Genomic DNA, 25,822 nt, shown 5'->3' on the forward strand with positions numbered 1-25,822 from the left:
ATTGAGGACCCTGTAATCTTGGCGTTCAAGGTGAACGCTCCATTTGGAAAGCTCGGGGACTTTTCTTTATCTAAGCTGAATTCCTTCGCCACCAGATTCAATTACCATCCGATTTTGTAACTCAGCAATCAGCCGGGATCAAAGAAATCGGAAATTTTTTGGTGGGTTCATTCTTTATTTCGAAATTAGTTGCAGTTATCGCTACTGGTTGAGCATGCGAGAATCTCCATCGCAACACGAGGGTGTTATCCCGCAATGAATATATTAGCATCGATCGCAAGTTGAAGGGAATTAACTGGAAAGATGGTCGGAAGTTTCGCGTCTTTTTATCGCGAATCGCTGCGCTTCAGAAGTCGTGGAATGTTTTTATTAGCCAGAAACCGTAGAAGCGAGAGGCGAATTAAAATCAGCCGTGTATTTCTTACTTTGAGTATTTCTGCATATTTACCTCGTAAATTTGAAATTCTTCTCCCGATGCGCATTCAGTCAGGAAAGCAAAAACTTTTTCTGCCATCTGTTCTTTTACTCGTCGTTCGTGACGTTTGTTTTAGAGATAAAGGGTGTGTCGTTTCAAATTGTCCTGGACACTTCGGGCGAAAGAGAATTAGAAACTCCCTCTTTACCTATGCTTCGTTTTTGTTTTTAATTCGATGGGTATTTTAGGCAGTGGAAATATTCGTAAGAAATTTACATTCAAGACAAACGAATCAGCGTTAGGTGTGTCTTTGCTGGGATGCAGTAGTTACAGGCATGTATGAAATACGCGAATATTTCCACACCCTTCGCATGAGGAAATTTCCCTCAGACAACTGTATGCACGAAATTCCTCATCAGCGAGCACAATAATTTACAGCTTCGGAGAATATTTCAGCGCGCTCGACAATCCCTGGAACATTATCAACGAAACTGCAAGTCGTGCTAAATTATTTGACGATATTTCGTACTTTCCCCTGTGAGAAATTTTCGCGATGCTGCGAAGCCATGGAAATTTGCAGTGTTTCTGCGAAACGAAGCACATTTGTCTAACCAAAATCTACGTGCAGCAAGACTGATTCAAAAGGTAATAGGTGCGAACAATGCTGCAGGAGGTACCCGTCATTGCGTGTTTCTTGTCTGATGCTTATCGGCGGGAACTACAGTGAGTTGCTCACGAAAACAGATGCACCTTGGAATGCAACGCGTTGTTAATTTAAGCCAGCATTAACGGTATAGTGATCACGTGCAGGCGTATCGAAGGTAATAAAGTTTAAAATTAGGAAACTACTCGTAGTTGGACGGTGTATCGTGTATAGCCTGACCAGGGTACAAGAAAGTTTTGCCCGTCAATAATTAATATTATTATTTGCTGATTCTCACTGCTATCTCCATCGAGTCTCTACCATTTTCTGCTTTCAAATCTTTTCCTTTCTTTCGCGGAACGTTTTAACTATTGATACGCCTTATCACGATACTGATGCAATAGTCTTTTACAAAGGAGGTGTTCATTTATGAAATTCCGAGCGTCTGACTCGCAGACGAGCAACGATGATTTCGACGTAAAATTACATCGAAGACTGTAATTGGATTCGATAGACTTTGTAAATGATTTACCTCTCTTAGTCCTCTCTTTTTCTCGAAGCAAGCTTCGGGTTCACCTTCCCCTTGCCGAGCCCAGTCACTTCCCGCGCTTGCACACGCTTAATTTCTTGTTTCTAGGAGTCTTCATACTGTTTTGTAAACGTCACTCGCGTCCAATTCACTCGTGACTCCGTTGCTGCCGCGTGGGTTCACGTTGGTTCGAGTTTTACGAACTCGAGGGGTATTCGATTAAACAATGAATGAAACTGTGACTCCCGGAAAAAGTGGCCGGGTGGAAATTGGATTTCAAGCTGTCCGCGAGACAAACCGCGCAGAGTTTTGACAAGTTTGAATCGAGAATTTGAGAAAAGACGGAGGACTGAGCACATGTAACTCTCGTTGTGATTTCTAATTATTATCCTAACGACTCGCGCAATTTGTTACTTTAGCAAACGATCGGCTGACAGCCACCCACTTCGCGGATCGCAGACGTTCGTTGTCATGAAGATGAAATACACCGTGTGGATGTTGCCGTGAGACATCAATTCGGCGAAGTCGAGAGCGCGCCGTAAACTGGAGCGAAACTTGGATCCGCGGAGGATCCACGATCCCCCGCGACGCAGTCGCAAAACACGATTCACAATTTTGTGCCTTCTCCATCCCTTCTCGACATCCGATACTCTCTTTCGGAAATCCTTCTTTCCCGATTCGAAAATATCATTCTTCTGTCTCTAACATCCGTACATACATTACGCTGCACACTGATACGTTTCTTTAATTACCATAATTCTGTTGGTATATTTTCGGTAATATAACCATTATTAAGAAAACTTATCGAGAAAATGCTTTCCCAGAATCTAATCAGAGCTGATCGCGATTGAAAGATGTGTAGAAAGTGCAGGGTGCATGACTGCAATTACGAAAACTACATATTTTGCGATGGACATTGCAATATAAAATTATTTCCGGCCTGCAGAAATTTCTAAAATCTCTACCTATATCGTAACATCGACATACCTATAGGATAACCAGTCAATTCTACTTTAACCGCGATAGTGATCGGATCAGTGACTGTGTGTGCATATTATCTCGTGATTTCTCAATTCGCGCATCAATTTCCATTGAGATATACTCGTTACCTAGAAGACTTTTTCAGAAATTGAAGAACGTTTAAAAACAAGAAGAACTTTTGTAATCGTGTGCAATGCGAGTGTAGAGTCAGTGCCTGTGCCTGCCAAAAAGTGTTCCATAGAGTACCGTGGCTCTACGTGTTAGTGATGTGAACGCGAACACCCATAAGGTGATAGTATCTAACGATTAAACATTGAGAATAAAAGAGAATTCATTCGGCGTAGAAAATCATTTGCAAATCCAAGTCCAAATATTACTAATTGCTTGATATCTCAAGTTCTATCGATCATAGTTAATAATAATTAACTATGATTAATTATTATACTGCGCGGTTAGTGTAAATGTTGTTAACATTATTTGTCATAGCAATAGCCACTGGAATCGATATTTTAGCGGAAAATGCATTTTTGCCGAAGAATTTGTTGGATTTTGCAATTGTGATTAACCGTCGACCTTGTTTTGATCGGGGGACATCGTTTCTCGATGTCTAGGTGAGGAGCTCACGGAGCTCCATGCACTCAGTCATCGTCGGTCCTCCGGGCCTGGAGGACCTCCGGGGACCCTGGAGCTGCCGAGCTACCTGGACTTGCTGGGGATCTGGTCAAGGTTTCAACCCTGGTTCTTTCTTCGGCCCGTCGCCCCCTGGCCCGGGGTTAGCTTATTCGGTTGGTGACGATGCAACTTTGGGGTTCGTTATGCCATTTAAACTGTTATTATTCTGCCAAGGTCAAAACTGATTTCCCTCCCTTTTAAACTGATTGCTTCGATTGTTTTTCATCATCTGTCCGATTTCATGCATTCCTTCGAGCAATTTTGCAAGTCATTCTATTTCGTGCATTTCTTCAATGGGTTTACATGATCTGTTTACATGATTTATTTTATTTGATGCATTTCTTCGGTGGGTTTAAATGATTTATTTCATTTCATGGATTTCTTCGATGGTTTTGAATGACTTTTGTCACTCTGTCATGCATCTCGACGATGGATCTACATTTTCTGCTGTCCTTCGTGTATCTCTACAGTACTCGTTTCATGCTTACCCTTTGTCTTTCCTTCTTTCCTGAATTTTTTTTAATCGAGTGATTGCTTGGCAGTTCCCTAGATTCTATACCTAGACCGAAGGGATCGGTGGAACTTTGATTCCATCTATCTCTCTACGGGTCCCGAAACGCAGCAACCTCCTCGCGGTGAGACCTGGTAATCGGTGAGAACCGAGCCGATAGCTGTGATTGTCAAATATTTTAGTCGGATATAAGAATTTCTTTAACTTGCAATACTATGGTAGAATTTAAGAATAAAATATGTAACTTGAAATGTTGTTCGAGTGTTCCTACCCGACCCCAGAACACCGGTATAGTGTTAAGATAGAAGGATAAGTGCAAGTTAGAATATTTCAACGAGATACTGGAACTGATGTGTTTTTGATAATTTTTAAAGTCCTCTCTGCTTCAGCACCTCATTGAAATATACCAAGTTACAATTCCTCAGCAAGGTATTCCACGTTGCATCATGAAAGCATGTCTTCCACAAATAATTTTGTTGTTTATATAAATTTTTATGGTAAATAAGTTTGTTTTGCGTTAAATAAACCGGAATAGGACAAGGTTAAATGGCGTATGTGTTCTTATTTTGTTGTGATACTTCTTTCTCGGTCGTTGCACGTAATACGTTTATAAAACGATCTTTAAATTGTTACTCTAACAGAATCATTTGTAAATCGCGGGTTTCGCGGGATGCGACACTAAAATGGCAAGGGTATTCTAGGAACCCCCAATCCGGTGACAGAAAAATTCATTGGTTGATAGGTCTATCCTATACCTCGGCTGTGGTTTTGCGTAGCATTTTCACCATATTTAATATGAATTCTAACAGCTAGTGACGTGGTGCTGGTTTTCTATTCCGAATAGATAATGTTGGATGCGACAAGAAAGTAGTATGTGGTTATTCTTGAACGATAACTGAGAGCTACAGTCGGCAAAAGAAAATTCTACATTTTCAGCAGACGTTCAAGGACATCTCTCCTTAAAAATTTAAATCTATGTTAATCCAAAGTCCAAGAATAGGATAGACCTCACATCTTATGGGAATTTGAGTTACGCAAACCGAGGTACTAACTTACTTCTGAACGTATAAACCTTTTATCCTGCAATCCTCACTTTTAATTTCTACGTTTAATTGGTGCGTAAGGGTACTTACCACCGTCGAGATTTTACGATAAACATTTACATTGAACGTTGGGGTAGCAACAACAACAGCTATGGTGCAAATTCTTAAATCTGTAAATTGACAAACACTATAAACTAGCCAACAATACATTTGGGGGGTTCTTGAATATTACACTTTGGGGAGTTCTCCTGGCATAAACACTGGATGTTATTAATAACTTGATACTTGTATTAACAAGTTGTGATATATTCTATAATAAAAAAAATTCTCGTTTCTGACAATGAATAAGAATGATTGATCATTGAATCGAGGAAGAAATTTTTGTCAATGAGTCTTTTTAACTGAAGCTTCCTATTTTGTTTTCTAATAACGTTCAACTGATGCGACGAGCAAATGTAGTTTCTTGCTCCAGATTGTATTTGAGAATTTCATCCAGCAGTAGAACGCATCAACGAAACGTTTTATCGCTTACGTATCAAATTCATGCAAGGGTATGCGGCACATTGAAATTCTACGTCTGACCTGGCCAGGGAAGGTAGGATGCAAAGTAAGAAAGAGAGGACGACATGTGTAAGAGGAAAGAAGAGCATTCATGGGATCACACGGCTCTTAAAAGATCGAGATATGTAGTCTTCGAAATCGATGCGGCGTGGATGCTCTGCTCCTGGGTCCTGGATAGAAACTTTCTACTCGAATATCTAAATTTTACTCGTACATTATTGTGTGAATACAGTTGTGTAAGTGCAATGTACGCGCAGCTTAGAAAATGGAGTCAGTCTGTGTCTAAAAAATACGTGTGCGTCCAATTTTATTGTGAGAACATCGTGAAACACAAGATAGCTACGAATACATTTGAACCGAAACCGTTCAGAAATATACCTGGACCAAAATCTTTGCCCATCATAGGAACACTTTACAAATATCTACCACTGATCGGTAAGAAAGCCAATTTACACGTGAAATATGTGCATCAACGGTTTTTAATGCTGATTAAGATGTGCGTGAATAATATCACTTAATCTGTTAACAATCTTTCGAATATAATCATACGAATGGATAATATGTTATGTCTTAAGTATTGCTGGAATATCTGTATTTTTTTCATAATCGTCATTCTCGACCGTAATATCAGTTTATGAGTGTCAGTAGAAATCGGTTATATTTGTATTTTCATTTTACCTAAATTGGAATATAGGTGAGTATAGTTTTACAAACCTGTATGAAAGTGGAATAAAAAGACTGAAGCGGTTTGGGCCATTAGTGCGCGAAGAAATAGTACCCAATGTTAATATTGTGTGGATCTATCGACCGAATGATATAGCCGACATTTTCAAAGCGGAATCTGGGTTACATCCAGAGAGAAGGAGTCATTTAGCTCTTTTGAAATATCGGAAAGATCGAACAGACGTGTACAGCACTGGAGGCCTCTTACCCACGTAATATACATGTTATATTCTCCATGTTTTTATTGAAATTTCAAAATCGTAATTTGTATGGAAATTATTTTTTTTAGTTGCAATAAATTTTATTATGGTGTCCCGTCAGATCTTCAGAGTATTTAATATAAATTTGGAAAATTAAAATACGCACGAGTATCTTATTTTATGCAAAATTGGTAGGGTTATGTGCAATTTATAAATATCTTAAATAGTAATTTCGAAATAACATTGTTTTTAGAAAATTATTCCTACTTTTTCGGTATATCTTGCTTTCTGTTTAATGGAGATATTATTTTTCTATTAATTTTACTTTAAAAATGTAGTATCTCAGAAGCATAGACTAACTAAACGAAGAGTTCCATTTTCAAACAAATGAAAGATGATACAAAGTTACCATATGAAAAATCATATTTTTATATGACATTGCATAAAGCTGTTGTGTTTTAATATCTTTTTATCGATTTTAGAAATGGGCCAGAGTGGTGGAGATTACGTAAAGAATTTCAAAAGCTTACTAGCAAGCCTCAAGATGTGATCAATTATCTAGAAGAAACAGATTGTGTTGTGCAGGAATTTGTTGAATTATGTGACAAAGAAAAATATGAAGATTTCTTACAAATTTTATCACGTTTATTCCTTGAATGTAATAATAAATATCTGCCATATAAATTCGAAGATTTTTCGTAATTCAAAGTACATACTAACATTAGTTGATTTGAAAATATTGTTCATTCTTAATCACAGATATAGCGTTATCAATACGACTAATCCAAGTATATCATAATCACCTGTTTCCTCAACCTTTGTTCCAAATTTTATATTTTAGTGACATGCCTAGTTGTCTTTGACAGAAGGTTGAACAGTTTCTCAAAAGAAGAAAGATCCGAGGATTCGAAAAGTTCGAAATTGATCGAAGCCGCTTTCGCAACAAATAGTGCGATTTTAAAATTGGATAATGGTCTACAACTGTGGCGTTTTTTCGAAACTCCTTTATATCGGAAATTGCGTAAAGCTCAAGCATACATGGAAACGTAAGTCAAGCATTCAATTGTTTAAGGGTATACATTAAAGCTGTATATCTCGTTTAATATATCGTTCATGTATTAGGATTGCATTAGAACTGGTATTCCAAAAAAATGGGGACTTACAAGAGCAACGAAATAAGTCATTCCTAAATGCTTATTTAGAAAATCCTGCTTTGGATATTAAGGACGTCGTGGGCATGGCTTGCGACATGTTGCTTGCTGGTATAGATACCGTAAATATCACGAAGTTATATAATATTTTTAATTATATGTTTAACATTTTTAGAAAAGATTTAAAATCGATTTATATTTGCAGAGTTGTAAATACTCTAATTTCCTACTAACCAGATATTTGATAAGTTAAAGTCTCCTCTACTAATAATCTCATTAATTTCATTTAATTTTAAATAATAAAAAATGAAGAGAGCGGCCATATTTCATCAATAACACGTAACGAATTACCAATACCTTTCAGACTACTTACAGTACTGCATTCACCTTATATCATCTTGCAAAAAATCAGGATACTCAAGAGAAATTGAGATCTGAAGCGATGCAGTTACTACCTCATCATAATCAGCCAATAACAGCAGAGATTTTACGAAATGCGTCATACACTAAAGCTGTTATAAAGGAAAGTTTGCGACTAAATCCTATTTCTGTTGGGATAGGCCGCATTTTGCAAACTGATGTCATTATTAGTGGTTATCAAGTACCTAAGGGCGTAAGTCCACTGAATACAATAAATCCTACAGAATTTATTCAATAGAATATTATTTACCCGATATTTAATGCTTTGTTAGATTATTTTGGTAAATATTCAATTTTATTGCCATATTTCAATTTTTGAGAAAATTAAATATATCAGTTTCGCTGATCGGAGTATATTCGAATTTTAAATAACAAAAGTGTAATGAACTCTATCGCCCGTTTTCTTTTAGACCGTGGTCGTCACGCAGAATCAAATTATCTGTCGGCTCCCTGAATATTTTAGTGACCCAGATTTATTTAAACCAGAAAGATGGCTTCGTGAGAACATAGAAAATAACAAAGTAAGCAGTGGAAAATCCGTACACCCATACGTGTTATTACCTTTTGGGCACGGACCCCGATCTTGCATAGCGAGACGTTTTGCGGAACAAAATATGCAGGTATTGTTGTTACGGGTAAGTGATCTCAATTTTTTTTAAAACGTTGAAATATAAGCATATATTAAGGGCTAAGGGATTTATGAAAATGTCAGGTATTTTGCAAGTACCAATAAAGTAAATCCTTCGCAAACATATAAAACGAATTATTTGTTTATATTAGGGATGGATTTCTCGAAGCGTCGAAACCTCGAAACCCTAAAAAGTTTCGAGTTTTGAGAATTCGAAACATTGCACTTTTTTCGCGATTCAAAAATTTTGTTAACTTCAGTTCTTAAAGCAAGATATTCCACTTACAAAACAGAATCAGCACTTCGCCAGTTTTGAGAGTTTCGAAACATTATACATATGTATCAAATTTCGTATTGGAATTTCGAGAATTTAAAAATTGGGTTCGAACCCACCCGCATTTTTATGAATATTACTTAACTCTAATGAAATGGATCTTAGAGATTAATTTGATCGATACGTACGAGCTGATACAATTCGTGTACCTATATTTTTTTTTTATTTGACGTAGATGTGTCGGAAGCTGAAGTTCTCTTGGCATGGTGACCAACTTGGAATGATATCTTTGCTGATTAACAAACCCGACGCGCCAATGAAATTCAAATTCTCCAATATCTTAAAAGACGATCGTGTTTCTTTTTGAACTACTGGTGAGGCATACAGATTACAAGATGCTTCGGGTAACACTTATAAAGAAAAGAAAATACTGTATTAAGAAAAGGCTCCTTCCAATTTATTGTGTAAATATAATTAACAGTCAATTTGATCATCTGATAACCATTACTACCACTGTATTTATATAAATATTTATTTTGGGGAGAATTAAACAGAATCTGTAATATTTTTAATTATAAGTCATATATTTGGGTGTTGCGGAGAACTTAGCGTAGGATTTAATGACTTTGTTTACGGCTTCTAGAAAATCTTTTTCTGTAGCTACTTTGCGGCGTGCGCGAATAGCGAACATGCCAGCTTCAGTGCAAACAGAGCGAATTTCGGCGCCTGTACTATTCGGACATAATCGTGCAAGAAGTTCGAATCTGATGTCCCTTTCAACGCTCATTGAACGCGCGTGAATTTTAAAAATATGCGTCCGCCCTTCTAAGTCTGGTAATCCGAATTCTACTTTTCTGTCCAAACGTCCCGGTCGCATCAGTGCCGGATCTAACGTGTCCGGTCTGTTGGTTGCCATTAATACTTTGATATTACCTCTTGGATCGAACCTATAACATATGAGGAGGAATCATATAAATTCTATTATTTTCAAATCGTTGAAAACGTGAGGAAACAAAGTAACGAAAACATATCTCACCCATCTAATTGGTTGATCAATTCCAGCATAGTACGTTGAACTTCGTTGTCGCCGCCAGCTCCATCATCAAATCGAGCTCCACCAATAGCATCAATTTCATCGAAGAAAATTAAGCACGCTTTTTTACTTCGCGCCATTTCAAACAGCTCCCTTACCATACGAGCTCCCTATAATTAGCATTAATATAATACATTTACATTCTGTAAATTTAAACTACTCCTTTCATTACCGATTTTTACGAACCTCGCCAACATATTTTTGAACCAATTCAGAACCAATGACACGAATAAAACAAGCGTCCGTTCTGTTAGCTACAGCTCTTGCGCACAAAGTTTTGCCCGTGCCTGGTGGGCCAAACAACAATACTCCTTTAGGAGGCTCAATTCCCAAGTTGACAAATTTTTCTGGCTGCAAGTAATAAATTAGAGTTTTCTTTCCGTATTAACAAAAACGTCGGATCAAAAATTAGGTGCGCGAGAACCCGATAGTCAGGACGGGTCGGGTTCCTGAAAATTTCGGGGTTCTCGAAAATTCCAAGTACCTGATTGCCGTTTTGCAAGAAAAAGTGCAGAGACAAAGTTGATTTTTCAAAGAATAGTCCTGATAATACGAAATCCGACACATTTGGGAATCCCGAAATCCTTAGGAACCCGTCCTGATCACGAGAAAACTTCTTTTTTGGGTTCTTGTGCACCTCCATAAAAAATACAACAATTATGAGATACGAACGTGTAACAAAGGAGTTTCAACGACTTCTCTTAGTTTCTCAATTTGCTCTTTGCAACCACCAACATCGCTATACGTGACATCGGGCTTCTCTTCGACTTGCATCATTGTTACAGTCGGATCAATTTTGGGTGGCAATGGAATATGAATTTGATATTTATTACGATCTACGCCCACTCGCATTCCTTCTTCGATATCAGTAGGAGCCACTGAATCTGCTAAATCGACTACGAACTTTGCAAACTGTTTCACATTTATAATGTATTTCGGGTCATCAGAGTCTGCATTAATTATTTTAGTGCAACGTGCAACTTGCAGTGGTTGCTCGTTCTGTAAAGTTTGTTTATCTGCGGCTAGATCCCACAGTGCAGGTGGAGCTAAGCCGGTGTCAGATTCCTTGATTCCTGTCAATTCATTGACACGCTTGATTATTGTTTGTATGTCTTCTTCGACAACTTTAATGCTTTTTGTATATTGTCCCTGGCCCTGTGTAAACAGAGATGCAGAACAATTCGTGCAGATGAATTATTAACAAAACATGCTTATCAATAAGAGATATTAATATTCTTTTTATATGAAAAATTTCGAATAATAAAATTCAACTCACGTAAGTTTTCAGCAGTGCGATGTCCCCTTCATCCAGAGCTAAAATTGCGATAAAAATGTAATAAACTAGAGAAACTTGCTCTCACAAAAGAACAAATGATTCATCTATAATGCAACTCACATTTTATTTCCTTCTCTTCTTTCTCTTCAACATTTTTCACTTTCCGCATGTCGTCTCCCAAATGGTCCGGCATTTTTTTATCCGTTAAATTCCACGAACTGTTTAACAAATTGTTTCTTCCAATCGACGAATATGAAGACGACAGAGATGGGAATTGAGGTTAGATGCTCGTTACATTACTCGCAAAATCGATATTTCCTTTCAGTGACATCTGTGCTGGGATTGTGAACTCTGGTATCCATACTGTGCAATGGCTCCCTATGACTACGTGGATAAATAAGGTTACATTTTTATTTCTAACTTTTTATATTTAATTTTATTTAAATTTTATCTACATTTAATTCTAACAATGAAAACATCGATTTATTTACTGAATATTGCCATTTTTCATATAATTATACAGGTTGGTCTATGTAATAAAAGTTAATTACGTAAAAGGTGTTCGGCATTACAGAGTGATTCTATACTATAAAATAAGACGAAAATCAAGAGTCACGAAATTTCGGTAGAGGCTTCGGTTTTCAGTTATTAATGTTTAAAAAGTTCGGGTCAGGAACGCCTGAAACACGGCAATTCGGCGGTCAGTGGCACGTGTTGTGGTAGATCAGTACGGCCACTTACAGTCGCCGTTTAAAAAGACGACATATCGATGAACTATGATGTGCATACACGTTCGCAGAGCGTTGTCGCTACTGCCACTGACGAGGTTATAGGATAAACTTGTCAATTGTCATCTCGACAGTGCTACTGCACTGCGCAATCACGTTGCGCATCTTCGATGCGCGTTGCGGTACTTATTGTTAGTTCAAATTTGAATTTTTCGCGTCCCACTCGCGTTACTATTTTCTCTTGACTTCGAGGGAAATATTAGTCTACAAGTTAATTCTTTCGAATCTTTTTTATATTTATTATTTTCTCTCTAAATTGTTACGCTTCATTGTGTAATATCTGAAAGGCCATGAAGAGAAAGTGCGACAGCAGCGAGAGAATAAAACAAACATAGATAATATTTTAGAATTATTTTTAAACTCAGTATCGTCGAGACTTGTGGTTTCTGAGATTAAGATTCTTTTCTGGACGCTGGAGCAACGGATAAAGGTGGGTTAGAGGGGTTATGTAAAATAACTTATTTCTCCAGACAAAATACTTTTATCTCTAACACTTGAAAATCGTGGAATATGTCGAGACTATTGTAATAAGAATTGATGTTACAATTTCTAGAAATTGTTTCCTTCTTCCATAAGAATACTAACAATAAGTAACATTATAATAATATTACTCTTTCTCCTTCTACTTACGTAAAATAAAATTTTAAATTAAGCAACAGTAAAATTGAAAATCTCTTTTCTTATTCCATTATTGTCTGACTTTTACTATTACACTTTTTATGCTTTAACTATAAAGTCTTAATAATTGAAACAACAGAATCACCAAGATAATCATCCGATTTAAATATCCGAATTAAATCTCCGTTCTAAATATTTCTCCTTCCTCCTGAAGCAAGAATTTCCTGCAACAAACGCATATCCCGTCATATAACAATACACGCTATAGTAGTTGTAAAATTCACAGTATGTACTTATACTGCCCTGCACCTTCGTACATCATTCTGCGCCCTGTGTCATCATGGTAGCTTATTAATTTTAAATGCTGAATCAGATCTGTAACTATGGCGGAGGTAAGATATACATATTGGCCGGTCTGAAGTTGTATCGCGAACAGCGATCGAGGGGAAATCGGCCCCCTCCAGTGAGCCTTGCGTGTATTCATGGCGTAGCGCGCGAGAGAGAGCGAGCCGTTAAGAAAAGGTCCACCACGACGGGCACGCTACCCCTTCACTCGCACTGACCGGCCAATATATCTGCCCCCGACCTTAAATATTTCGACCCAGACAGAGCGTGTCAAGGTCAGGCCTCTGTAATCTTGTACGTGTTCGGCTTATCGCTCGCTATTAACTTTTCGTTGCATTAACAGCATTAGCTACATATCCATGTGTTTGAGAAAATATTTGTGCAACTGCCCGTTGCTACATTGGGGCAAGATTAAAGGGGACTAAACGACAGAATTATCTTTCGACCTATCCGTCGTTTCCGAAAGCATTACAGTCCCCCCGGTTCGGAAATCAGCTGCATATCTTAACAAGACGAAAGAAGACAAAGTGGGCTGAGTGATTATGAGTCACTGATTTCTTAGCACTTCAACGCCACTCTTCAAATTTTCCTGTACAAACCGGCGCAGGAAAATATTGTTCCGAGAGAACATAACTCTTTTTTCAATTTTTTAACTTACTCGAATAATTTTTGTACAGAAATTAAGATGTTTTCGCTCGACAACGCGAAGTCGCCTTCGCAACAAGGCGGGGAATCCGTGAATCGCTCTCGCTAGGGGCAACGCTCCAACTGCTCCCAGCACATGGACGATTCGGCGGATTCCTAAACGGTCACCGACTGCCTCGGACGATTGCACGCCTCCCTCTCTTTTTAATAAAAACCCGTGGACAATTCTTCCATACCGTTCTCGCACCCTCGCGGTTAAGGTTCACCTTCGCGACTACGCACTCGGCGCACCATCGCGAAGTGTATCTCCGAATAACATCCTTCGGATTGTTCGTAAATGGTAACGCGCCGGGTGTGCCCCCGCTCTGTTTTCGGATCGCACGATCGGCTCAGGCACGGGAAACCTACCACCTTGTCACCTAGAAGTAAGGCCGCCTTCAAGGGTATACCCTATTTTTATTTTAGAATATATATACACGTAGACTGGTAAACAATTCACTGGCAAACAATTGCTATCCTTCTATTCCCATTCCCTATTCTTCTTCGAAGGTAGGTATGGGGTCGTTCTTAAATTACGCAAGGCTTTTGAGGCAGGGAAGGGGTCGCGAATTTTTTAAGTGATATTAGTTATATTTCCCGAAACCGAGTTAAATGAATTATATACCTTCAAAAGAAATTTAATAACCGAAAAAATGCTATATAAAACCTATCACGTAAGGACGGGGGGAAGGGGTTGGAATATAAAATCTTACGAATTCTTATAATAGGGGTAGTGAGGGTGTAATTTTGTGTAATCCTGCGAATCGCTCTAAACGGTCACGATTCGCCGCAGTCCTAACCGGGCGTCACGGAGATTAGAATTCTCTTCGGGCTCAAGATTTCTGTGTTTACGCTGTCATTTTCCATCCCCAATCACAGAAATACAGGACTCCATTTTAGAACCTTTTCTTTTTTCTCTAAATCTTCTTTCCTGGCACAATACCGATTTCGTTTGCGCGGTAAACAGGCGTACGCGTTATCTCACTCGTAGTTGAACCATCACTATCAGGGAGCACACGAGCAGGGACTGATAAGTGCCACCGTTCGTTTGGCGAGTGAACTTTCGTCAGTCTTGCTCGTGCTTCCGTTTAGAAGGCCTGCCGTTGGCTGACTGCCCAGTTCACGGTACGCGGTTTCCCTCTAATTTTAACGTTTTTGGGAAAACAGACGAGCGGGTGCAATCCTTCGTGACACTCAATCTATTCGATTCCCATCAACAAGAAAATCTTCTTGGAGTGTGGGGTGTTTCTCACCCGTGAATCAAAATTTTTGTTCTTGAAGTGCGCTAAACTGTTCGTCATGATTCGAGTTCGTAGCATTCCTTTTGTTTAAAGGAAGTGGGCGTTGAATATTGGCCAAGTGAAATATTGTTGAAGCAAAGATTTACGGTGGTTTGGTATCATGCAGTGATGGGCAACATGAATCTTACTAAATAGATCTTAGCGGTGTTGTTTGATCTAGTCCTGAGAAGGAAGATAGGTATTGCAGATGGGAGCTAGATTCGAAATTAAATAACACAGCACGTGCTTCTATGTTTTTGGTTTAAAAAGAGCGCAGCAGATCTTAGATCCATGCAGTGCAGTTGAAGGAGGTGTGTCAACTCCATTGTGTGATGTTAGTTTTATGTTCCACGAGACAATCGAGTGTACACCTCCAACCACTTGGATAATTATGAATTTACTGGTGCTCGAAGAAACTTGAGAAGTTCTTTGATACAACTCGTCTTTTATTTGCTTCTAAGATTTTCTGTACAGAAAAGTTTTCAGCTTCTTAGTAGCGATGGGTGTAGAGATTTTCATTGGAATTTCGATATTCAAATTGTATCGGCATTTTGTTTTTTACATTAACGAGATTCACTAACTGCTTTTTCGAGGATCGATGGAATTTATTCTTCTCATTACGATCGACTCTATAATTAACACGAGTGAAGGACGCGACAATAAGTAAACACGTGCTTGATATCGCCAAGAGTTTGGAGTCACATGTTTAATTACATCAATTCTGCTATTGACACTCTTCGTTGACTATTTATGTAGCAACATAATGCGCGATCCTCTATCAGACAGTAGAGTGAAAACTTTTTTCAGACGTAGTTTTTGTAATAAAGTTTAAAATAATTCTTAATCAAATTTCGTTCCCAACTTATAAATAATATCAGAAAAATTGAATTTATAAGTTTCAAATACAGTGACACCTTAGTTCAACCTCAACTCGGTCCTACAATTCCACAATTTTCTGTAAAAATGGTGACAGTGATAGTAGAACCTTGGTTTTACTATATTAAAAGCTTACAAATTCAATTAAAACACTTTCAAATAACAAGTAGAAAACACTGTGAGTGCCAAAAAATCAAATTCTATACCATTTAAATAAAATTTTTTACTATAGTATTACATTAAATATTTTTCTTATAATTTTGGCACTAACAGTGTTTTCTGCAAGGACTCTTCAATTATAATCATACTACCCTCTTTTTAGGTAGTATTTTCCACGTAATCTTTTCATTTCTATCTACCAATTGCAAAAAATCAACGTTGGTTGCTTTAAATCCAACCCCATCGATTTCACAGAAAATCGATTTCCTTGTAGTGTATTTTTTCAAAGGGGTCGAACTCCGTACAAGTATATCCAACCTATATCTGACGAATGCTACGGTCACGAATACACAGGTGACAAACGAGTTCTTCGCCGTTCGTTAAGTTCCAGAACGGAGCGGAGGTGAAAGACGAGCCGCAGGGAAACATGTTTGGCCGCATAAAAAGTCGCCAGTTTTATTTCCGTCTCATCCACGATTAATCCCACCAACGGTCTCTGCTTTGCAGTTGAATATCCAAGGAGGAGGCACAACTGGTGGAGAGAGCATGGATGCGACGAAACCTGGCTGGTTCAGCGAAATCAATGATCTGTGGCCAGGTGTCTCGTTGTCTCTGGAGGTTGTCAAGATACTTCATCGTGAACGGTCGCAGTATCAAGATGTGATGGTGCTCGAAACGTAAATACCGACCTATACTCTGCCCTTTTAAATGCGACGGATGAGCTTCGACTGGCGAGTGACGTTTAGGGAACGGAATTTATTGGCTTCGAAATCTGAAGTAGATGCGAGCTTTGTCGGAATTCGGCGTTAAATTCGAATTTGTTGTTAAAAAAATAAGGTGCACAGGATTGCAGAAAATGTTTTAAGCTTGTAGGAATATACAGTGGCGTGTGAAATGATTAGTGAATGGTGGCGGATGTGAGGAAACATATTTCAAGTATTTTCTAATTTTATATATCGTATGCATAGCTTTAAAATAATATTCTTATCTTTTTGCACGTAACACAATAGTTTTTTAAGCTCCTGTTTGAAACGAGAGATCACGCCTGTTTGCCAGAAAATTGGATGCTTCGATTAACGAGAAAACTGAAGCTAAAATGGCAGAATATAACTGTTTGTATATCATCCGCGATTAAAAGGAAATTGTTTTGATTATATGCGCACAGGAAATCACACGGAAGGGCCTTGATTTTAGATGGCATTATTCAATGTACAGAGAAGGACGAATTTTCGTACCAAGAGGCGATAGCTTTTCTGCCGTTATGCAGTCATCCAAACCCCAAAACTGTAAGATTTTGCATCGATCGTTGTACGAAGAATTTAAACGTGGTTTCTACATATTTAAATAGTTTAATGTTTTTGTACTGGTACTCATATCTTATATTCTCGTGATTTTTCTTTTTCATAAAAAAAAAATTAATTTTAAAAGCTTTTGAAGTTTTAAATACTAATAACGTTCATAAATTCAAATTTAAATGCCTATTTAGGTTCGCAAATTCACTTATTTATCATTATTATTATTATTATTATTACGTGACAGGTATTAATAGTGGGGGGTGGAGATGGAGGGGTTGCGCGCGAGGTCGCGAAACATCCGCAGGTAGAAAGGATCATGCAAGTCGAAATTGACGCAAAAGTATTGGAAGTGTCGAGGAAGTATTTGCCCCTGATGAGTGCAGGACTCGACCACCCCAAAGTCACCCTTAACATAGGCGATGGCTTCGAATTTCTTAAGCAGCACAAGAGTGAATTCGACGTTATAATTACAGACAGCAGTGACCCTGTCGGTGAGCAAAAATATTCAAAATGTACCACTGAACGTGTGACAAAATAACTAAAATCAGATTCATGTATTGATTATGAATTATAGGATTGAAATAACTTTTACTTAAATTATAATTAGCTTCAGTAAGTCATTATTATGTTTCATTTGCAAGAAATTTTTTTGTGCTAATGTTGGGCTAACTTGCTCGGCGAAATTTAATTCGGTACCTACTTGAAAAGCAAAACAGTTTGAACCACTGCACGGGAACCTGGAGACTGGAAATCTACAAGATTCGCGAAATTTGGAATATAAGCATATATTTAATGTGAATCTATTTTCGAAACGAAATGGACCAAAGGATATCTTTAAATTTAGGCCCAGCAGAGTGCCTGTTCCAAGAGTCGTACTTCAGTTTAATGAAGTCTTCATTGAAACCTGGCGGGATCGTTTGCAGTCAAGCAGGAACGGCATGGGAGAATCTCGATCACGTAACTCAGACCCTCCAACATTGTAAAGCCGTGTTTCCTGTCGCAGCTTACGGTATCGTTTCTGTGCCAACTTATCCGACAGGACAGATTGGTTTCGTTCTCGGCAGCTCAAGTCCTGTGAGTACACATTTTCCGCAATATCAACAGAACACATCACCCTTAATACCATATTTATCGTAGTCTTCTTAAATTACATATTTCACATTCAAACGTAACTAAAATCAAATTCCAATTGACTAACACGTTTTAAATTTAACATCACTGAAAAATCCAAAGAAAAGCGAAACGTATGAATTTATCTGAGGATTTAGATTATTCTCCAGAATTCCATTCATGGTACTTTTAGTATTTAGATTGCAAATTTGAAATATAAAAATATTATATTCATATTCGATGCATTTTTTTAATTATTACTGTAACGTAAATTATGTTAAACTAATTTGTAATTATTTTATATATCCACGTTACGATCCCAATGTTGCTTTAGGAAACAAATTTTAAAGAACCAAAGAAAGTATTCACCAGCAGCGAACTCGATCAAATGAAGATGAAGTACTACGACGACGAAGTGCATCGTGCTGCGTTCGCTTTGCCAAGGTTCATAGGAAAGGCGATAGCGCAGGCAGAGGAGAATAAATAATTGTTTTACTGTTCAATGAATTTTTCGTTGTGAAGAGAAACAGGTGAATAATGTCACTGGTTGAGAGTTTTAGTATATGACAACTGAATCATTGTTAGCGCATCCTCTTCAACTACCTCGAACCAAACAAAAGTCGTTGAACCCTTTTACACCTCAAAGACTTATGTTGTTTTGCACGTGGCTTTAAAATTCACTTAAAATCTTAAAATTATCTCAAATGATAAACATATATGTATGTATATCTTGTCTCATTACACAATCATACAGATTGTGATTCAACGTTCTGTTATAGTCATACCACGATCCAACGACCATTCAAAGCCACCCCTTTTGATCTATATTCTACAATGACAGTAAAAGGAAAGTCTAAAATGCGAACGATGGCGAAAGTGCCACGATTATCAGTACTTACTGAAAATGTTAAATTTTCTTTTAGCAAGCAATGCACACTGATTGAGGAATTTATAATTCGGTTTGGTAAACACGGAATTCAGGCGCCGTCATTCAAAGATTAAACAACGGATCTCAATTCCCCCATTCTTCTAGAGACACGTGAAGAAAGTGTTAGAAATTATTTATTGCCCTGAACGTAATAAGGCTAATAATGTAATATATTTGCAGATTCTTGCTGTAATATAATGATAAAATAACATTCGTTACAACGAACATCGCCGCTGTACGTAATAATAATAATTAATAATAAGAATAAAGCAATAATATAATATAATATAATATAATATAATATAATATAATATTACAACTCGTAACATTCCACAATAATAGATGTTTAAGACTTAATCGATCGTACTAAAAGATAACGATTAAAAATATCCTGCATATAAATTCGAATGATCAAAACAATGCTGCAATGTTAAAACTGTGAAAACCTTCTCGTTGCTTTGTTTACTTTTAATAGGTTAACGATATATATAGAGTATGGATATATAATATATCATCTATCGTATAATTGCCTTGTACAATCATTATTTCTGTTATTTGTATATATATTTTAACGTTATACTTATAACGTTTTTTATATCATGGCACACACCTATAAGTATATATACGTATATAAAATAAAAACACGATTGGCGATCGTTCTCAAAATATATATGTATAATACTAAATGCAATAATGTATACATATACATACACGCATCCCTTTGGAAGAGCCTGACAATAAAAATCTGCATCTTCACTATTCGGGACGACCTCCATTTTTCGCTTTAAAAAAGACGATATTTTTTTTCTTATTTTTTTCCACCTTTTCTACTTCATTTCATCGTATTATCCGAACATTAGTAAAGCATCCGATTTTTGGTAATATTTAAAACTCCTACGTTCACTACGAGCACGTGAAAAAGCGGCAGCTCATATATTACACTCAGGCACTTTTCGTTTCTCCCGTTTTTTAGAATCCTCGAGCGAAGACGCCGAATCTTACGCGGAAATACCTAACATCTATTTACAATTCCTAACGATAATTGCACTAATCGATCACTTAGGGCAGGCCTGTCCAACCACTGGCCTGCAAGCTCTCACGTTCCAAACTACCCCTATTGTCAATCACTCTCCACATAACCATCCTACTTGTATTCACAAGTTTCGAGGACTCCATTCGTTCGAACAAAATTTATTTTTTCTTATTTATTTTTTTTTCAACAAAATTTCTATAACTTACTGGTTGAACTTTGAAGATTTGAATCTGACTCAGAAAGAAATGACAAATAATCCAAAGAACAGATTAATAATTAATTTATGAAATTAGTGAACCTCTATCATTTAAAATTTAGATCATCTTATTGCCTGTTTGATGAGCTAAATGGAGTCCCATTGTCCCGTTCCAAATCCTTTAACCTTTTCATATTTATTTTCCATTCAGTTCAATTGTTCCAATCTCAGAAAGTTTCTGGCAAAATTTCTACAACGATTACTATAATAATTTTAAAGGCCTCAGACATTTACCCTTCGAATCCAGTTGCACAAAACCCTACTGCCACGTAATTAAAACGATTTCTGAAAAAAATCGCGACAAAGCTCAATTTCGTGCAGTAGCAAAAATAAATTCGCTATTCCCGAACGTTTCTTAAGATACAATATTCATCCCATTTCGTTCCTCCCTCTGTTTTCATTAATCACCTCTAAACCTTCTTGCCCAGCTTACTATAACTTCGTTCTCTATCATAACTATTTCCAACCAGCGTTTTATCAATCGTTCATTCATTACACTGAAACATTACTTCTTCTGACAGAATCCCTTGTTTTCACTCAGTTGGACAGCCCCGATTCATAAAGGTCGACGACTGATTCGTCGATAAAATTATCGCAGACGAGCCACCGCCATTAAACGGTAAATGAAGAAAGGCGACAGAAGCAAGTAAAGTCGAAGAATATACATGAAAAAGTGGAAAGAGAACTCGGGTTTAAGCAAAAGGACAGGTTCTAGAATAAAGACGGGCTTAGGCGTTAATATTAATCCCGAAAAGAAACGGAAAATGTTATAGGGATGGGGAAGGGGGTGAAGACACCGCGGGCCAAGGCCACGCGGTCTTGAAAAGTTAATAAAATTAAATGATATGTTGCTTCTCTTGTTAATCCGTGGTCTTAAACTTAAAAGTAAGATAAATTAGAACTAAATTGAATCAGACGTAGCTTCTCTGCGGTGTTCGACGGGTCATCGATCGCCATTTTCATGGGAGGACTTTGACTATCCTCAGCGTGGAGGTGGAATTGTTACAAAACCATGTTTCTTAGGGTCCTTTAAAGCACATGGTATAATCCGAATATAAATTATTCTTCGTGATAAAATGAAACAAAAGCGTGGAATAAAATTGTTTCGTACGAGCCTTCGTTTTCGAGATAATTATAATCGATTCTGAAAAGTGCGCAGAACAGGAATGCTGCACATTAAAATGTAATTTTCTCGATAATGAAGACTCACAGAAATTCTTATTCCACAGTTTCGATTTATTTCTTCAAGAAGAACCACTTCTTGTCGACTCGTATCGCATTTTTCTAAATCCCTATACAAATCAGGTATCTATAGAAGAAATTCCACAAACTGGAGACTTCCCAATAGAAATATAATTTTTTATATTAATTCTTCACTTTGAATCATCAGTGAAGCTGTTAATAAAAGCTCTCAAATATATCCGTGTAAAAAGTTTCTCAAAAGACAAAATGGAATATCAAACGGTATCGAAACACCGAAAAACAATCGATGCACGTTGATCCGTAATTTCGTTTAAAAATCAGACTACCAAAAGGAAGTGTAGACCTCGCTTATCGGATTGAATAAATATTCGTCGGACAGTTGCAAAAGTGTTTCGAGTTCGCGTGCCGAAGGGGACGGTTGTTGTCCATCATTATCTGCCAGTAATTACTCTTGGAAAGGCTAACTTCGAAAGCACACGTTATTTCTATCTAAGGACACTTCTCTATCGTTTCATCACGAAGATTATCATACGAAGGCGCTAAAGTTCTAATATGCTGGGGACGAATCTTCGATGCGTACAATCGTGTCGATTTGCCATCGAGACTTGTACTTTTCGAGGAGTATCGTTTCATAATTGACCATTTATAATTAACATGTTCGATCTAATCGCGCGTTTTCATTCCAGAGGACACATTTGCGTCTCTGTGGCCAGACTATTACGCTTTCTTTCAATTCTTCTGCAAAGAAGAAATTCGTAAACATTACACGTGTATAGTCTAACCATTAAATAATGTCAGTAATTTGTTAGAGCAGTTTTCACTCGCGTTTTCTTTAGGCGTTTACAGGCGATATTTCTCGTGTAACCAACAAACATGTGAGTTATAATCATGACCCATAATACGAGGGTCAGTGGATTATGAAGGTAGTAAGAGGCATGTAGATACTTATCACGAACTCTTCTGTATTTCTTAATTCCTAATACCGATTGTCTGACAGGAAGTGCCATAAATGTAACAGACTGTGATGGATTAATGGCTTTGTTAATGGGAGCAGTATTTGTTGGTTACTAGAAGAGTTATCATTGAATAGGGAGTGGCAATTCCACACAGATCTCGACGGATTTCTAGACTTTAGGTGCTTGAAATTTGGGTAACATTTACTAAAACCCCTTTCAAATATAGATTGTCTGTTTCGATGCTAATATATATGATAAAATTGCACGAATAGTCTGGATATTATACTAGTACAACACCCGATATCTTCAACTTTCCAATTTCTTTTTCATGGATTTATCCGGGTTTCGACAAAGAAATATTTCGAAACTTGAAAATTTACAATTCTCACTCGATCCTTTTTGCATTGGCGGATATATCTAACTGTGGCTGTTAATTGTTATTCGGACAACTTGGAAATATTTATTCCAACATGTAGTGGCGATGGGAAGAAAATTTCAAAATGTTTTCCTACACACGTGTAAGTAATTTTAATGCTAAATATCAACTATTATCATCAGTAGTCTATTCTTCGCTATTCGCTAACTCTTCCCATACTTTTATACATAATGTGTAATAATACGTATCTCGATTGTCCAATATTCACCTACTCTACCATCACAAAAAAGCACCAAGTGAGATTCCAAGCCTCAAGTTCCAAACGTTTCCTGGCCCACCATTTCAATCTCGATCGATCACGCTTAACAACCCATCGATCGATGTTACCACAGCTCGTCATTCCGGAACACCCTTAACAGCATATTTCCATCAGGGAGGATGGACGCCGCTTCCTCGCACACAATATTACAGAAAAATCTACAAGCAACCTGGTTGGTTCATTTGTGCGTACAACTCAATGCAAACAGTCTCCAAGCTGTTCCACAAGGAACTCCATTCAAGCTTCTGCTCCTACTCATCAAAGTTACTTTTCTTCGAATCGAAAGGTCTTCGTGTTCGACTCCTGCCTGCTGGACGTGGTCATGGTGACTGTCTTCTTCTCAGTCACTTTATGCATCGTCGACTGTTTCGTTGTACGCTCTTCGAGGGCGTCGTTGTCGATAGCCTTGAACGTGGACAGCTCGTTGCCGGACGTGGCGAACTCTTTGGTCTCTTCTGAGGTCTCAAAGTTAGAGCTGGTGGTCTTGCCAGGCGTGGACGAGTACACCTTGGTCGTGATCGTCTCCACCCTCCCGCCAGGAATAACCTTTGTTTCCACGTTTCTGTAGCTTTGGTTCTGAGGAAGTCCCCCGTAACGCTGGGCGTCTGTCTGTTTCTCTGACCTGAATGTGCTCATGGGACTGTGCCCAGAGAATCTATCCATGGTGTCACTGTAATACTTAGGTTCCTGATTGGGGGAATAAGACTTCTCGTAAGACCGTTCCTCGCCACCATATTGGTCCTGGGAGTACTTCTCGTAAGCGTGTTGCTGCTGCTCTTGGAACACCTTGCGCGTAGAAGACACTGGGGAATAAGTCATCGTGTGAACAGGTGGATAGGGTCCGTCTATGTGCTTCCTCTCCACGGTGCCATAGCTTTCCTGATTGATCTTCCTCTCGATCGAGCTGAATTGTCCAGGTGAGCTGTCCACTTTCCTCTCCATGCCAATAGAGTACGGACTGTCACTGGTGTACCTTCTGTCGTACTGATTCTCGTTGTACTTCTTCTCCACGGACCCATATTGGCTCTCCATGGCGGCTCGATAGTGGCTGTCCTTCATCTTTCTTTCGAGGGTGCTCTGCGTCGAGTGCACCTTCTCTGGGCTAACCAAGGTCTGTCTATCAGCAGCGATCTGGCTGATGCCGCGTATCATGGACTGCAGCTGGTCGACACTCTGATTCATCTGGGGCTGGGATTCGTAGGCCCTGGTCTCGTATCTGGTCGTGTAGCTTTCGTAGCCGCTTTGGTCGCCCTCGGTGTCAGTGTCACCTAGGTCAGGCCTGTTCTTGTACTTCGCCTGGCGAATCGCAGTCAGCCTGCCTCTGGCTTCCTCCAGTTCTCGCTCGATTCGCAGAACCTCTGACCTGGCGTTTATCTCCTGAGCTATCCCACCCACCATTCTGCGATTCAGAACCAAGGATCGATCCTCCTCCTGCTGAATAGCCTGCTGCGCCGCCCGCACCAGGTTGTCCGTAGCGCGTTTCACCGCGTTCCCAGCTGCTTGTAGGCGTTTCATACTCTCGCTGTCGGGGTCTGCCTTCACTTTGCAGGCTACTAGTAACTGTGCTGTGCTGCTAGCAACCTGTTTCGCGCTGGAGATCAGCTTCTCCTCGGAGCTGACACCCTGTACCAAAGCATTCGCTGATTCCACGAGACTGTGAGTTGCGGCTGCGACCATTCTCGCGGCAGAGATTAACCCTTCGGACCATTGGCCGTCGTCTGAGCTGCTGATAGGCGTTCGAGACACCTTTCCAGTTGCTATCAGCTCCCTTTGCGCGGCACTCGCCGCCTTTATCAGCGCTGACGTCGCGGCTGCGATGGACTTTGCAGCTTCTAGGATCATCTCGTCGAAATTCATGTCCTCGCTCGCCTCCTGTAATGTGAATATTGAGGAACTCAGCAATATGGAAATGTAGTTTCAGAATTAGTGATCCGAGGCGATTTAGGTTTGATTTTAGTTTAGTAGCGTGGAAAGTACTGTGCATGCTATCGTCCACAAGTCTATTTCGTCTTTGTGGCCAGTGAATCTCAATCTGGTTGAAAGATTGTGGGATGAATCAGAGAAATGGAGAATAAATATTTAAAATGAAGGAGAGAACTTTGGTTTTCTGATTTGGATTTAGTTCTCTGATTCATTTACCAATGTTACAATTTGGAAATTTCTGTTTCTGAGTGATTGACGACTTGTGATCACTTGCAGGAATGCAAGTGTGAAATTACATCGTTGTGATTAATATCCCGAAGATAAATATAGTAAATAATTTTTCACAATTAAGTCATCACATTTACAGTGAAGTTGTTCCCATAGATCTTACCATAACTTCCGTCGATTTCTCTGACCGCCATAATAATATGTTTGATTCCTGGTCGATTATGTAACAAACAACCAAGAATATCAAACATATCTTACGGAAATCAGACCAACTTCTCCAGCTCCTCGAAATATAGTACCTTTTCTATTTTATTGCATTCCAGCG

The 25,822-nt window shown here is 38.5% G+C and overlaps 4 protein-coding genes across 17 annotated transcripts in view; 2 read left to right on the forward strand and 2 right to left on the reverse strand.

Moving 5' to 3' along the window:
* Window positions 1-5,266: 5,266 nt before the first annotated feature.
* On the forward strand, window positions 5,267-9,307 carry Dib (Cytochrome P450 302a1, mitochondrial). The gene is made up of 8 exons (XM_076823016.1): window positions 5,267-5,790; window positions 6,050-6,290; window positions 6,761-6,936; window positions 7,120-7,324; window positions 7,401-7,551; window positions 7,794-8,042; window positions 8,260-8,484; window positions 8,987-9,307. The coding sequence occupies exons 1-8, from the start codon at window positions 5,421-5,423 to the stop codon at window positions 9,116-9,118; spliced, it is 1,749 nt and encodes a 582-aa protein (XP_076679131.1). The 5' UTR covers window positions 5,267-5,420; the 3' UTR covers window positions 9,119-9,307.
* On the reverse strand, window positions 9,187-11,930 carry Rpt1 (26S proteasome regulatory subunit Rpt1). The gene is made up of 7 exons (XM_076823028.1): window positions 11,737-11,930; window positions 11,241-11,504; window positions 11,121-11,158; window positions 10,517-10,999; window positions 10,031-10,195; window positions 9,788-9,954; window positions 9,187-9,698 (listed from the first exon to the last, which is right to left on the reverse strand). Exons 2-7 carry the CDS (start codon window positions 11,311-11,313, stop codon window positions 9,320-9,322), a joined length of 1,305 nt encoding a protein of 434 aa, XP_076679143.1. The 5' UTR covers window positions 11,314-11,504; window positions 11,737-11,930; the 3' UTR covers window positions 9,187-9,319.
* Window positions 11,470-19,962, forward strand: Spds (Spermidine Synthase). Of its 3 annotated transcripts, none has more exons than XM_076823052.1 (6): window positions 11,470-11,521; window positions 16,378-16,547; window positions 17,036-17,156; window positions 17,410-17,656; window positions 18,010-18,239; window positions 18,610-19,962. In XM_076823052.1, exons 1-6 carry the CDS (start codon window positions 11,501-11,503, stop codon window positions 18,760-18,762), a joined length of 942 nt encoding a protein of 313 aa, XP_076679167.1. In that variant the 5' UTR covers window positions 11,470-11,500; the 3' UTR covers window positions 18,763-19,962. The 3 variants fall into 3 exon arrangements, with proteins under 3 accessions (XP_076679167.1, XP_076679168.1, XP_076679169.1); XM_076823053.1 differs by lacking the exon at window positions 11,470-11,521 and adding an exon at window positions 13,895-13,959; XM_076823054.1 differs by lacking the exon at window positions 11,470-11,521 and adding an exon at window positions 14,534-14,680.
* The window catches only part of Rhea (Talin_middle and talin-RS domain-containing protein rhea), a 77,134-nt gene continuing 70,664 nt past the window's right edge, over window positions 19,353-25,822 (reverse strand). For 11 of the 12 annotated variants that reach the window (XM_076822972.1, XM_076822963.1, XM_076822970.1 and 8 more), the window contains one exon: window positions 19,353-25,218. In XM_076822972.1, coding sequence (XP_076679087.1) covers window positions 23,611-25,218 — 1,608 coding nt within the window. In that variant the 3' untranslated portion in view covers window positions 19,353-23,610. The remainder of the gene's footprint in view (window positions 25,219-25,822) is intronic. The other variant, XR_013086730.1, reaches the window with a different exon arrangement.

The sequence above is a fragment of the Andrena cerasifolii genome, chromosome 11, assembly GCF_050908995.1.
Source record: "Andrena cerasifolii isolate SP2316 chromosome 11, iyAndCera1_principal, whole genome shotgun sequence".
In the NCBI taxonomy this organism is placed as follows: Eukaryota; Metazoa; Arthropoda; class Insecta; order Hymenoptera; family Andrenidae; genus Andrena; species Andrena cerasifolii.